Here is a 15,145-nt window from a genome sequence, read left to right on the forward strand (position 1 = left end):
AGACAAATTCACATTTATTACGATCGATTTTAAACTACCTAAAATGCCTTTTAGATTTATCAAATTGAAGGGGGACAATTCGATTTTGTTATTGTAAAAGTCACAGCACATTTTTATAATTTATAATTGTCATTTAATTTTCTAAAGATGCGTTCCACTTATCATAAATTGTTAACATTTGAATGATAGGATTGACAGTTCTCCATATGCAGTAGGCTACACATACATAGGGTAAATAGAGGTTGTGTATGAAGTGTGTCCAGGTCCTCCACATATTTAAAGATGAATAAACAGACATCACTTGCTTCATCAGGTATTTTTATATTTATTATTTTACAAAAATAATAAAATTGTACAATTTTACAAAATATATATGTTCTATTAGAGATATGTTCCAACTATCATAAATGAACAGCTGAATGATCAGATAAACAGTTCTTGAAATTCAGTACACATACATACATAAGCTACATAGAGAAATTCCTTGACTTGTTAGATTATACATAGTCGGTGAGATGTGTTATAAAAACAAATTTGCACATTCAGTCAGCATTCATTTTATGTTGTAAGAATCACAAATAAATATATAGTTCACTGATTCCTATGACATAAAATGAATGCTGACTGAATGTGCAACTTTTTTAATAACCCTTTTTTTAATAATACATAACACTCTCACCTGCTCATATACACACTTTATCCCTCTCACATATGTATTTACCTCTCCCCACACACATGATATTTTTAATGATATACACTGATCACAGAACCCTTGCACAGTTATCTTGGTCACTGTATACATAAATTGTGATTTATGAAAATAAAAAAATAAGTTTGAACTTGGTAAAAACCATTTATCTTTATTTTAAAATGTTTCCAGTCTTAATATTTCTCCTTTTGGGACAAATCATACTGGGATGCAAAATTGTTGGACGTGGCGCCCTACCTAAAAAAAAAAAAAATTTCCACCAGCCGCCATTGATGTTAAAGTCCGCATGAAATTAAAATGTACAACATTTTTTGTTAACACACATTGCTAGTTTTAAAGTGAATAATTAATCTTGCAAGTTATTCCACTTATTGGTAATCTTTAATCAAAATCTGATAATTTGCTTCTGTTCTGGAATATCATTCCTTCTCTGCTGATCTGTTCTTTCTTTAAAGAACTTTAAAATAGTTATCCATGCATTTATTACTTCACGCCTTGATTACTGCTATTCACTCTATTATGGAGCAAATCAATCATCTATCAGTCATCTTCAAATGGTACAAAATGCTGCAGCTATTTTGGTAGAAAATTCGATCGTATTTCTCCCATTTGAACCTCTTTGCATTGGCTTCCACACTGTAAAAAGTCATGTTAACTTAACTTAATCATTTTGAGGCAACGGGTTTCCTCAATTTTTTTTAAGTAAATAATAATTTAAAAAAAGTTAAGTGAACTTGACAATTCACTTAACTTTTTTTAAATTATTATTTACTTAATCATTTTGAGGCAACGGGTTTCCTAAGTCAGTAAAACTGAGAATAGAATTTAAAATTCTTGTTTTTGTTTTAAAAGCATTATACGGCCTAGCACCAACGTATATTTCTGACATTTTACAGTATCATAATCCTTCTAGGTCACTTAGATCAGGCAGCCTCTGATTGCTTTCTGTTTGTAGATCTGGGTTAAAACATTGTGGAGACCGAGCTCTTGCGACAGTATGCCCTAAACTCTGGAATGGCCTATCGGTATCGATCCGAATGGTATAATCACTTTCCTCTTTCAAATCAAAACTTAAAACTAATCTTCTTAGCGTGGGTTTCTAATTTATTATTCTAGTGTTTTTGTTTGCTGTTTGAGAGATTGTAATTTGTATTTTTATTCGATGACTCTGATCTGTACAGCACTTTGGTCAACCCTGGGTTGTTTTTAAATGTGCTTTATAAATAAAAAATGAATGAATGAATGAATGAATCAGTTTGAGGGCTCGGGCAGAACCATGTCCCTCCAACCGTTAGTTTGCTATTAGTGAACCTGCATTCACACCCTATCGAAATTACCATAGGTTCAAGATGACAACACGTGATGGTGTACTCGGGGATACTCACATCCTCACCTTGAAATTATGCATTTCTATGGCAAGACTATCAACTCCTAAACATAGGCTTATGAATCTGCTGCAGTCAGGTGGTACTGCGGTGACGTGCTACTGTGTTGTAACCAGGTGATGGGGAAAGTATTCTTAAAATGCATTCAAAAAATCTGAATAATACAGATTTTACAATCGCTATGACATTTTTTCCAATACTTCTAACAATTTTCCTAAACTCTTAACGCACCAACACACCTACAACACACAATTGACAAAACGGTTAATTTCATGTTCACAATCACACACTGCAAACTTAACACTAATTTTCAAAATACAATAATATACTAACACAATACACTACATCTACCTAAACACTGCAAACATGTCTCAAAAACAAATTATTATTCCAAAACACTAACACATGTTCTCTTCCAACAGGAACATTTAGTCGATCATAGCACAATATCATAAAAATACTAACATCAAATGGAATTACAGAAACTGTATTATTTTAGGTGTCAGGTCTGACCTTACAGTAATACAGTATATTGCATTGATCATAGATTGTGTTTTACACTACAGTTTGTTTTTCTTTTTGGGTTTAGTAAATGCATGTATTTTGTCTTATTGCTGCAGAAGTTCAATACAAAATTTGAATGACCCATCTCAGAGTAGCTTTATAGAATGAACGGTTTATGGGTGAAAAAGAGACTGAGACAGAATTGCTGCAGTAAAGGATTTATTTGCAACAGGACATTAGAAAAACAAGAAAGAAAACAAGAATGCATGGAAAAAAAAGATATGCAATATTCTGTCATTTATTATGTGAAAGTACAAAATATACAAACAGAAAAAGCCACAGAAGAATTATAAATAAATGTAATCTAATTTGCCCGGCCTTCTGCATTTGGCCACATGTTCTTATCCATATCACACCTGATATCTTCACTGGCAAGGCTTCTTGGGAAGAATCTTTTGGTATGCCTTATCCTTCCTGGTATTGTTCAGCTGTGATGTCTTGGCATTCAGCATCCTTTGCATCCTGGAGGGACATTTGACCCTGTGGACGATGGTCAAAAACCTTCCATCTCCAGGCTCAGAAAAACTTCTCAATGGGGTTGAGGAAAGGGGAGTAAGGGGCAAGGAAAGGAGACATCATTCTCGAATGGGTGTCAGACCAGGCTCTGACTGCACTGGGAAAGGTGGAATGCCACATTGTTCCATGCGATCACATATATTGGCAAGTGGTCTCCCACCCGTCCCCTTTCTCTGGCACCAGTCTTTGGTGCAGATCTTCTAAAATATCCAACCCGATCTCATGAAAGTGCATATAAATAGTACGCCAAATAAAAATGAAAATTTGTGGTATCGATGGGTAGGATTAGGGTTGTGGGGTAGATGCGTATTATATGGATGTGAAAACTGCGTTTTATATGCACGCCAAACACGTTTGTATCATATATATATACGCCAAAGTCCATTTTTCCGTATCAATACCATGAGTTTTCATTTTTATTTGGTATACTATTTATACGCACTTTCATGAAACCGGGCTCAAACTATCGCATTTAAGCTGTTCACTTTGACTTTAGCCTATAAGTTAGTTTTAGAACACGATGTTATCTGTTCTGACATACAGTGTAAAAGCATTTGAAAATTTGGAAGTAAAATTTGGTCTTGATTGAGCTTGTGTGTAAAAGAAGTTCAAGCATGCAAACTGTATGCATTTTGTGTCAAAGCAACAAGAAATGTGTTAATTGTATAGCCTACACAGACAGATGTTGTGCTAACTGTGTTAAGAGTTTAGGGAAATTGTTAGAAGTATTGGAAAAATTGTCATAGCGATTGTAAAAAAATTGTAAATAATGATTCACTGTATTTTGAAGTGTCCATAATTTCTGAAAATAATCCCTCATATATCAGCACCTTAATTTCATTACTATCATTCAGAGGGCCTTATGAAGATAATTGACAGGCTAAATTTAGCCCCCAAAAGACTTGTTATATCTGAAAATAATATCTCTTGAGCAGGCAAGTCAGGTGACTCATTGAAAATATTTGTTCATAATAACAAAAGTTACAAATAATGTTAGTTATCACTGATAATGGAATGATTGCTAGATATCTTACTCATCATGCAAGAAAAAAAGCTATCTCTTGGTTTGTTTTAAATCCTTTGCATCCTCTGATTTTAAGTCCACTTGTTGTTGTAGATTATCTCATTGTTTGGTGACAGAAGAAGGTTGTGCTGCTCTGGCATCAGCTCTGAGTTCAAACCCCTCACACCTGAGAGAGCTGGATCTGAGCTACAATCACCCAGGAGAATCAGGAGTGAAGCTGCTCTCTGAAACACTCAAACATCTGGACAAACTCAAGTAAGTTTAACAATAATAATTATACTATATAATCTATGCAGCAAAGATTCATGCTCTTTGAACAATTTTTGGGTCTCATCCAGACACTGCTTTACTGAGAGTCTATGAGAGCATCATTGGGGAAACATCTGAAAGTTCATTGGGCTTTTGTCCCAGATGGAAGCTCAGCTTCTGTATTATGATTTTACGAGCTCTCAAATTTACAACAAATGGCCAACAGTAATAATTATGACTGACAGTGCTCAATTTCTGAAACCACAAGCAGTATGTGGTTTTATATATATATATATATTCTTTTTGGACAATCATAATTAATTAATTTCACAGTTTAGTGGTAATTTGAGTAGCGTTTTGGACCCTCATTAAACAAAAATGTATATATATAAAAATATGTGCCATTGGGAAGTGATGTATGCTTCCCCATTCTTGAAAACATCAACTAACCATGTAACTGCAGAAGTGTCGTGTACTGGTGTTTTTGTTTGTTTGCAATACAGATGGTACTCAAACAGAATGTTTTTTGTTTGTTTGTTTTGTTTTTGCGGCCAATGGTACTTCCACTGCTTCTGTGGGAGATGCATTTGCAGCTTTTGGCCACTAAGTGGAGCTGTAGCCATAGACTTCCACAAGTTATATCATGCCTCCAAGCCAGATAATTCAGAAAATATCTGTTTTCTACGGTGGCCAAGAGAGCTCATCGAGCTGCAAATAGAAAAATAAGAAATTAGACAACACACGCACCGCAAATGTTCAAAACACAATAGGGCTGTCAAAAAAAAAATATAATAATTCGAATTTCGAATATTTGTCAAATTTAAAATAAAAATCCACATGCAAATACAAAAACGTAGCATTCGAAGTTTAGGTGTGCGTCAGGCTGCCTTATCAGTGGTGCACAAGATGGGCTGCATCTTAATGCTTTTTTTAGCCTTTCCAGCTGAACCCACTGGATGCAGCGCTGCTCAAAAAGAGAACATCGATGCGGAGATGTTGTTTACCTCAAAACTGAAACCAAGCCATTCACACAGAACACATTTATCGCATTTTCTATAGGGACATCTATCACCGTTACATTCGCGTCTCGCACAAGAGAGCTACATGTCTAGAAAAGCCATGTAAAATTAATATAAGTTAAACTTTTAAAAAACATGTCTCGAGACTTTATGGCGGTTTTTCTGCATCCCACTGCATCTCATGTTTTTAAATGAAAAAAAAAGTACTCTTTGTGACTGGTTTTCGGTCCTTAGTATTAAACTATGCATATATAAATGATACTTTTTGTTTCTAATTGTTTAAGCAACTTAATTATGTTTTTTAAACATTATTTTAAACATTATGCACTTTTTCAAAGATAGTCCTGCTTTGTTTTTTTTCCTTTGAAGAAACTTGCATTAGTAATATTTTGCTTGATGCGCTCTCTTGTGGCCTCAGGAGAGAAGCCAAAAGCTTTTTTCCCCCTAACAGAAATTATGCCTTTTAAATTCGAATATAATTCGAATATTGATAATATTTTAGTACAAAATTCGAATTTAGTTTTTCAGCCAATTTGACAGCCCTACAACACAACCAACTAAAGAAATGCACTGCAAATAGAAAAAAACACCTGCAAATTGAGAAAACAACTTCATCAATTTGACAGCACGTGCTGCAAATTCTCAAAACACAACCAAACAAAGAAACGCACTGCAAATAAAATTCTTTATTTGTTTGTGTTGTGAGCATTTGCACCACCTGCTGTCAAACTGATGAAGATGTTTTCTTGATTTGCAGGTGTTTTTTTTTTCTATTTGCATGTGTTTTCTGAAGTTGCAGCGCGTTGAACTCTCTCGGCTCTCTGCTAACAGAACAACTCGTCAGGAAAGTAGTCTAATACCCAAAATCTGTTACATAGGAGGTCTTGTCTGGTGCCCAAAATCATGCATACGGCACTCTATCAACAGTCTTCTGTCAGACAAGAAGTTAACGGAGGATAAAGCCAGAGAAGAGCAGAAGCAGGATACCAAGTAATGATAAAAGGAGCAGAGTTTATTGAATAATCTCAGTTATGTAAGTTTCAATGCTCAGACTTCGTGTGACGAACACAAATTCAACAAGTATTATTATACCAAAACTGCTTCAAAACAACATCCCATAAACCTTGACCCGTTATCTCTTATTCATACAAAACAGTTCATGAAACCCCACAATCATGAGATTGAACAACAATGAACATGCATAAGCAAGATATATATATATTTTATATAGAAGCACAATAAAAATAAGTGAGTGAATAAATAAATGATAAAACAATTAAAATTATATAAATGATAAAAATAATCAAATGATAAATTCAATGAATGGCTAATGATGATAAATGATTGTGTGATTATATGAATAAATGATTAAAATGAATAAAAACAAGAAAAATAAAAAGACAGCACAAAAGTATCATTGCTCTCTTGAATCAAAACACACACAGTTTGTATTTGAGGAGAAAAGATGTTTCTCCAGTCAGAGACTTTCTGTGTTTCTGACAGAGACAAATACTATTGTTTGTGTAAAATATTCACACTATTGATATTTGAAGAAACCTCTTGGTACTTGAAGTTTTTTTTAATTAAATTTTTTGGTGCTTTTCTTCAGGGAAATCATTTTAATATATTTTTGTTCAATAATATATTTTGATTATTATTTAGAATTTTGAAGAGATTTTATGATACAATGCCATATTTATAGAATTTTCATTACTTATTTTTTCCATTAAAATGAATTAAGCTCTGAGCCTCTTCATTTTTGGGTCAGGCTTGGTACTTGAAATGTAAGTGTTTTTTTTTGTTTGTTTTTTTTTTTTGTTCTTGTTGTTGTTTTCAATATATTATTGAACAAAAATACATGACATTGATTTTGCTTAAAAAAAAAGAAAAAAAAAAGAAAAGAAAAAGACCCTTACATTTCAAGTACCAATTTTGGCCCAAAAATGAAATGAAGAGGCTCAGAGCTTAATTCATTTTAATGGGAAAATATCTCATAAAAACAGTATAAATATGGCAAAGTACCATAAATTCCCCTCAAAATTCTAAATAATGAGATTACATTGATTTAAAAAAAAACACAAAAAAAAAACACTTACATTTCGAGTACCAAGCGTGACCCAAAAATTAAGAAGCTCAGAACCTAATTCATTTTAATGGAAAAATAGCTCAAATCAATTATATAAATATTGCATAGTACCATAAAGTCCCCTCAAAATTCTCCAAAATAATTACAAAAATATTATTGAACAGAAATAAATTATATTGATTTAAAAACAAAAAACAAAAACACATACACACACACAAAAAAAAAACATACATTTCATGCACCAAGCGTGACCCAAAAATGAAGAGGCTCAGAGCTTCATTTTAATGAAAAAAAAAGCTTATAAAAACTGTATAAATATGGCAAAGTACCATAAATTCCTCTCAAAATTCTAAATAATGGTAAAAAAAAATATTATTGAAGAGAAATATATTACATTTGATTTTTCTAAAAAAAAAAAAAAAAAAAACGTACATTTCAAGTACCAAACGTGAACTAAAAATGAAGCGGCTCAGAGCTTAATTCATTTTAATGAATAAATTGTTCATATACTGTAAATTGTAATTAAATAATAATTGTAATTAATTAAATAATTGAAAAACATTATTGAACAAAAATGCATTACATTGATTTTCCATAAAAAAAAAATAATAATAATAAAAAACAATTAATGTACCAAGAGTGACCTAAAAATGAAGAGGCTCAGAGCTTAATTAATTTTAATGGAAAAATAGTTCATATAAATTGTAAAAATATTGCATAATATCTTAATCTCCTCAAAATTCTAAATAATAATTAAAAAAATATTATTGAACAAAAATACATTACATTGATTTTCATTAAAAAAACTTACATTTCAAGTACAAAGTATGACCCAAAAATTAACAAGCTCAGAGCTTAATTAAATTTAATGGGACAAAAAGCTCATAAAAAATTATCTTATGATACTTTGCAATATTTATACAGTTTTTATGAGCTTTTTTTCAATGGAATTTATTACGTTCTGAGCTTCTTTATTTTTGGGTCACATTTGGTACTTGAAATGTAAGTGTTTCTTTGTTTGTTTGTTTGTTTGATGGAAAATATAATATATGTAATTTATTCAATAATATTTTTTGACTATTATCTAGAATTTTGAGGGAATTTTACTATTCTATATTTATAAAAATTTTAATGAGCTATTTTTTCCATTAAAATGAATAAGCTCCGAGTCTAAATGAAGTTTAAATGAAGTAACTCTCTATCTATCTGAAGCCTTTTGAGATTTGTGTGAGATATAAAGCTGTAAGATATAAATGCAGAAATAAAGACTCTCAAAAACAAATCACAAAATGTTTTTTGTACCATATTTGCACAACTAACATTCATTCATGCAGCTGTTATGTGTGTGTGTGTTTTTGTGACAAATCAGGACATAGATTTGTATAATGACAAGGGTATGACAGGTATTACAAGGTGAAGGTGACTTTTCAGGACATTACCCCATGTCCACACTTTTCAAAACGCTTATAAATCACACAGAGTGAGGTTTTTTTGGGGAAAGTTGAAATGCACAGTTTCCTGTAAGGGGTAGGGTTAGGTGTAGGGTTGGTGTAGCAATAGCACATACAGTTTGTACAGTATAAAAACCATTACACCTATGAGATGTCCCCACTTTTCACAAAAACAAACGTGTGTGTGTGTGTTTTCTAGTGTGGATCATGGAGGAGAGTTCATGATTACATCAAGACTCCACAAATGTAAGTCACACACAGACACAGAGTTTAGTTGTTTGTAGTTTAGTTGTAAATGTGTGTGTTGTGTTCAGATGCCTGTGATCTCACACTGGATCCAAACACAGCAAACACTGAACTCGTTCTGTCGGAGGAGAACAGAAAGGCGACACGAGTGAAAGAGCGACAGTCGTATCCTGATCATCCAGACAGATTTGATGAGCGTCCTCAGGTTCTGTGTTCAGAGAGTCTGACTGGACGCTGTTTCTGGGAGACTGAGTGGAGCGGATATGTTCATATATCAGTGTCTTATAAAGAAATCAAGAGGAAAGGAGGGATTGCTGACTGTGTGTTTGGATGTAATGTGAACTCCTGGAGTCTAAGATGCTCTGATCATAGATTCACCGCTCGTCACAATAATAACTTCACTCATATATCAGCTGCTGCAGACTCCTGTAAGAGAGTAGCAGTGTTTCTGGACGAGTCGAGCGGCTCTCTGTCCTTCTACAGCGTCTCTGACACACACACACTCACACACTTACACACATTCACACACACATTCACTCAACCTCTACACGCTGGGTTTAACCTTTATTATCCAAACTCTTCAGTGTCTCTGTGTCACATTAAACATTAAACTCGGACACACACACACACACACACACGTCTGGTTTGCCATCCTTGTGGGGACTCTCCATAGGTGTAATGGTTTTTCTACTGTACAGACCGTATATTCTATTGTCCTACAACAACCCTACACCTAAACCTACCCCTTACAGGAAACTTTCTGCATTTTTAGATTTTCAAAAAACTTAATTCTGTGTGATTTATTAGCTTGTTTACCTGTGGGGACCTCAATTTAGGTGACACGAGTCCCCATGAGTCTGTGTGTATTCAGGTTTAAGTCCCCACCAGAATAGAAAAACAGGTACACACACACACACACACACACTTCTTCTCCTTCTCCTCTTCCTTCTTCTTCTCCTTCTCCTTCTTCTATATATATATATATTTTTTTTTTTTTTTCTTATTTACAATTGTGATGAGATTTTGTGATATTATGTAATATCTATACAATTTTTATGACCAATTTTTCCCATTAAAATTGATTAAACTGAGCTCCTTCATTTTTTCTTGAAATCAATGCAATACATTTTTGTTCAATAATATTTTTTGTTTATTATTTAGAATTTTAAGGAAATTTTATGATACTCTGCAATATCAATACATTAATTATCAGCTATTTTTTCCCATTAAATTTATTAAACTCTGAGACTGTCTGTGAATCTCATGAAAGCTGTCCAGAATATTGCCAGTCATTAGACTCCAAAATAAAAAAAAGAAACAAAAAATTACATTTAGCTTAAGAAAATAAAAATAAAAATATTTTTAACTGTAATGCAAAAAAAAATAAAAAAATAAAATTATTTTTAATAAATCTGCAAAAATGTCAACAATTCTGTGTTTTTCTGTCAATATGGGGTGCTGTGTGTACATTAATGAGGAAAAAAAATAAAATGTTAAAAACTTAAATGATTTTAGCAAATGGCTGCAATATAACAAAGAGTGAAAAATTTAAGGGGGTCTGAATACTTTCCGTACCCACTGTACATTCACCGAACATAATAAATCGTGCTCAGCCAATCTTTCAAGCAGAAGTGAAAAATCTGTGTTTTGCAGCAAAAAAAGTGTGTACACATGCGCCTGAGAGAAACCGTTGCTGTAGCGAATTCAAATTCCTGTGCACGGGACAGTGTTGCCAATTTGGGGATTTTGTCACCAAATTTAGCTACTTTCTCATTGTTGCTGCGACTTTTATTGATTTTTTGCGACAAGGAGCTATTTTAGCTATATTTAAATACAAATAGCGATTTATTTTTTTATTTTTTTACTTGGCCACACCTTGCCGTAGGCCCGTGACCTCCCACATTTATTCTCAATCATGCCAATGAGAACACACATCAGTACACCTGCCATTCAGATATGATGACACGCACCACCATTTCATTATAAGCTTCAAGATGGCGGAGAACAAATATGAAAAATTATGATTACATCGGGGCACCAACTACTCAGTGCATGAACATCTTGTTTTAACCACAGACACAAATGTTATACCACAATTCATGCGCAATCATGTCAACCAGATACTGAGAGACAGTGCATCATCGTGTCATGTGTGCTGGGATGCAGTATTTTGCACTTTGCAGTATAAAACACATGCAAATAGAAAAAGCACCAGCAAATCAAGAACATATCTTCATCAGTTTGACAGCAGGTGCTGCAAATGCTCACAACACAAACAAATAAAGAAACACACTGCAAATGCTCACAACACAAACAAATAAAGAATTGTATTTGCGTTTCTTGTGTTGTGAGCATTTGCAGCGCATGTGTTGTCAAATCGATGAAGTTGTTTTCTTAATATGCAGGTGTTTTTTTTTCCTATTTGCAGCACGTTGAGATCTCTCGGCCACCGTATAATAGAGTGTGTTGACTGAAATAAATTTGTATGAATAAAGGTTTTGTTTTTGGAGAATCATAATATCTCTTATCTGTTGTATTTGAGCAGGACAGGGATGCACTTTGGTGACACATGAAACAAATGCCCAACATTGTGTGTCTTTACATCATTTCCATCATGTGCTTGCAGATCACAGGAAGAATTTACTGATTCAAATGTGTCATGCAGAGTTACAAGAAAGCATTTCCTAAATTTCACTTCAGAATTTTTTATACTTTTGTTATATTTTTTATACTGTCATAAAATTGTACTGTCATTGTAAAGTATATATTTACTTTCCTTTACCAATTTTACCTGTATTTACTTTCTTTTCATATTTGACGACTTTTTGTGAAAAATGGAGACTTTTGTGGGTGGTTCTAGAGATTTTCTGAGGGAGGGGTTTGGCAACACTGGCGCGGGAGTCCAAAGAGAGCGAGCGAGATAGCGGAGCCGATACCGAAGGGCGACAGAACATCATTTACAGACGGATTTTCTATCATTAAAGTTATGGTGAGTATACTGAGTTTTGTATTTATTAAGTCATGTTTCACGTACTGCATTGTATTTTGCAGAATAACAGTGAATTCACGCCTTCACTGGTGTCATGTTTGCGTTTATAACCTAATTTAGCCCGTATATGATCTCTTGGTAGGGAAGTGCGATATATATCGTCTGTGATGATATTGTAGTTGTTGTTTTAACGATGTGGGATTTGACATTATCATGTATATCGCAAAAACCAAACAAAACACGCCTAACTTACAGAGTGCACGAATACATTAATGTTAAGTGAGGAAGATTAGACTATAGTGCGCGTGCGCATTTACAGTGTGTTTTTTCACTGCATCATTCAGTCTTTAAAATGCATTTAGTATGATCACATATGATATGGGGGCAGAAAATGTCATTTATGTCATTTCATAATCAGTATCACGCGAAGAGTGCCGTATGCATGATTACAAATATGATATTGATTTTATACAACAGTTCAATAAACAAGAAGTTAATATTAAAGGGACTTGCGTTTTAGACACAGTATTGCCTGTTTTTGCTCTATTTCGCCAACAAAAACATTCCAAACACAGCCACAGCACTGTTTTGTGTCTCCGAGCAACATGCTGTGTGTTTTGTTCCTGAATGAATCAATCAAATGATTCGGTTCAATCGCAATGAATCGCTTATTAAAAATGACTTGCTGCCACCTACTGGTAGTTTTAATTTCACATTTAAAGTATCTTCTCATTTTTAAAATAATTGTAAATATCAGTATTCAACATTTTATGTTTAAAATATCAAAACATTATTTATGCATGTGTAACTGCAGGTTAAATGCATTCATGTGCATTAAACAGTGTAAAAAAAACATGCACTTTTAGACAAAAATGGTTTTACAAAGCTAAAAAAGTTGCTATTTATTGAACTAAATTATTTTTTATCTCACTTTATGATGATTATATGAAATGTATGAGACACAAGGAATACGTTTCTGCTATAAGTATTTTTTTTTTGTTCCCATTAGTGTAACCCATCATTGCTAGGTCTGAGCTCAGGAGGCAACATTTGGTGTAGAAAAGTAACCACTACGAATTTCAAAAGTGAGTATTTAACAGTAGTTCTTATTGGATATATGTTTATCCCATATTAGTGTCAAATACTATTAGCTCTTAGATGTAATTTGTGAGGAGCTGCCATGAGACATGGCTCGGTGTAATGTAGGCTGCTAATTCTAACGTAGACTTAGTATTGACATTGCTATTTTATATATATATATATATATATATAATATAATATAATATATAATTTTTTTGTTTTTACAGAGTACAGATCCATTGGAGAACCACACAACTGTAAACACACAACATGAGCGTAATTAATGACATAATTTTAACCTCAAAGTACCCCTTATGAGTGTTTTTTGCCAAACATTTGACGTGTAAGATGCAGTTTCATGAGCTCAAAGTACCTTTGAGTCATGTGTTCCCGCCTCTTGTTGCCATATTTGGTCATGTTCCTGTCCTTGTTCTGTGTGATTATTAGTTTATTCAGTTCAGGTGTTTTAGTAATTATCTGTGATTGTCATGTGTATTTAGTTCCTGCCTGTTTAGTTAGTTTTGGTCTGGTCTACTCGTTACTCCCCGGTGTTCCTGTCTGTGTGTCAGCCTTGCCCTGATGTCATCATTAAAGAATATTATTTTGACTTATCTCCTCGTCTGCGTGTTCCTTGTTCCTCCCTGCTGTGTGCACCGTTGTGACAGAATACCAGACCTAAACAGTAAGCGGCGCACATTCACCTCGTTTTTGAAAGTTTTGTTTTGTTCCTGTTTTGTCTGTCTGTCCCACGGCATGGAAGTCGCCGCTCGTCATCCCGCCATAGCCCACAGCAAATCGGTGTGGGAGTTCGCGGGATCGCCGCGAGTGCCACGAATCTGTTGGCCGTGAGCCCCTCCAGTCTCAGTCTGCTGCTCTCTTCAGCCCGCCGTTCGCGGGAGAATCACTGCCGCCGTCTGCTGCTATCTTCAGCCCGCTGTTCCTGGGAAAAGCGACGCCACCGTCCGCGGCTGACTCAAGCCCGCCGGCCGCCGCTGACTCCAGTCCAGAGCAGGGTTCCCGTGAATCCAGTCCACACGTCACGGCCAGGAGTGCCGTTTTTTTGTGGTGTTGTGCCCACAGGAGCAGTTTTAACCCAGTCATGTCTTGAGTCCATGGAGACTCGTCGAGGGCAGGCGGCTCCTCTAGTCATGGCCACGGAGGCCATTCCCAGCCGCCTGCCACTCCTGTCGCGGAAGTGGAGGCAGTTGCTGAGGGACCCTGTTAGGGCCCCTGACTCCTTGTCATGCCCAGAAGAAGCCTCAGCTTCCAAGCTAGCCCAGAAGGGCTTCCTGTCCCTGTGGGCTGTCCTGTCCCTGTGTGTTTGGCTCCAGTGGGCTGTCCTGTAGAGCTCTGGGTGGAGTGTGAAGACCATCCTGAACTCCCTCAACCCATTCTCACACCCAACTCTTCACATATTGAAGCTTGGTCAGGACCACTTGGCGTCGCTTTTTGACGCTTAAGGTACTCCTTAGCGTCATTTTTCGACTTGAAGGGTCCTACGTTGCTTTAAATAGGAAACCCTTAGCGTCAATATGCCGAAGCCATACTGGGAATTGTATTGTCATAATTATATTATATATTGGGTAATAACAGTGCCATTATTGCATATATGTTGGGGTGTGATTTTTCAATGTAAACAGCCACAACAGTTTTTTATATTAAATTATTTACACATTTATGAGCACATAACCCAAGCCCTGCCCCTAAACCTACCATTTGTCAATAAAACACAAGATACAGTATAACAGGCAGATACAACAACCGTCATAATTTATTCAAAAAATATTAATATTCCAAGTCTTCCGAGGCAAAACATTTGATTTGTGA

General features: G+C 34.8%; 1 protein-coding gene and 1 long non-coding RNA gene across 5 annotated transcripts in view; both read left to right on the top strand.

Moving 5' to 3' along the window:
• LOC131536037 (NACHT, LRR and PYD domains-containing protein 12-like) overlaps positions 1-10,178 on the top strand; it is a 28,410-nt gene extending 18,232 nt beyond the window's left edge. For 3 of the 4 annotated variants that reach the window (XM_058768669.1, XM_058768672.1, XM_058768670.1), the window contains 3 exons: positions 4,292-4,453; positions 9,203-9,249; positions 9,318-10,178. In XM_058768669.1, the coding sequence (XP_058624652.1) occupies positions 4,292-4,453; positions 9,203-9,249; positions 9,318-9,859 (751 nt within the window). In that variant the 3' untranslated portion in view covers positions 9,860-10,178. The other variant, XM_058768671.1, reaches the window with a different exon arrangement.
• Positions 10,179-11,719: 1,541 nt separating this feature from the next.
• LOC131537795 (uncharacterized) lies at positions 11,720-14,569 on the top strand. Its single transcript, XR_009270389.1, has 3 exons — positions 11,720-12,238; positions 13,248-13,323; positions 13,546-14,569. It is a non-coding gene; the product is annotated as an uncharacterized LOC131537795 (long non-coding RNA).
• The last annotated feature ends 576 nt before the right edge of the window (positions 14,570-15,145 follow it).

This window comes from Onychostoma macrolepis, chromosome 03 (assembly GCF_012432095.1).
Source record: "Onychostoma macrolepis isolate SWU-2019 chromosome 03, ASM1243209v1, whole genome shotgun sequence".
Classification (NCBI taxonomy): domain Eukaryota; kingdom Metazoa; phylum Chordata; class Actinopteri; order Cypriniformes; family Cyprinidae; genus Onychostoma; species Onychostoma macrolepis.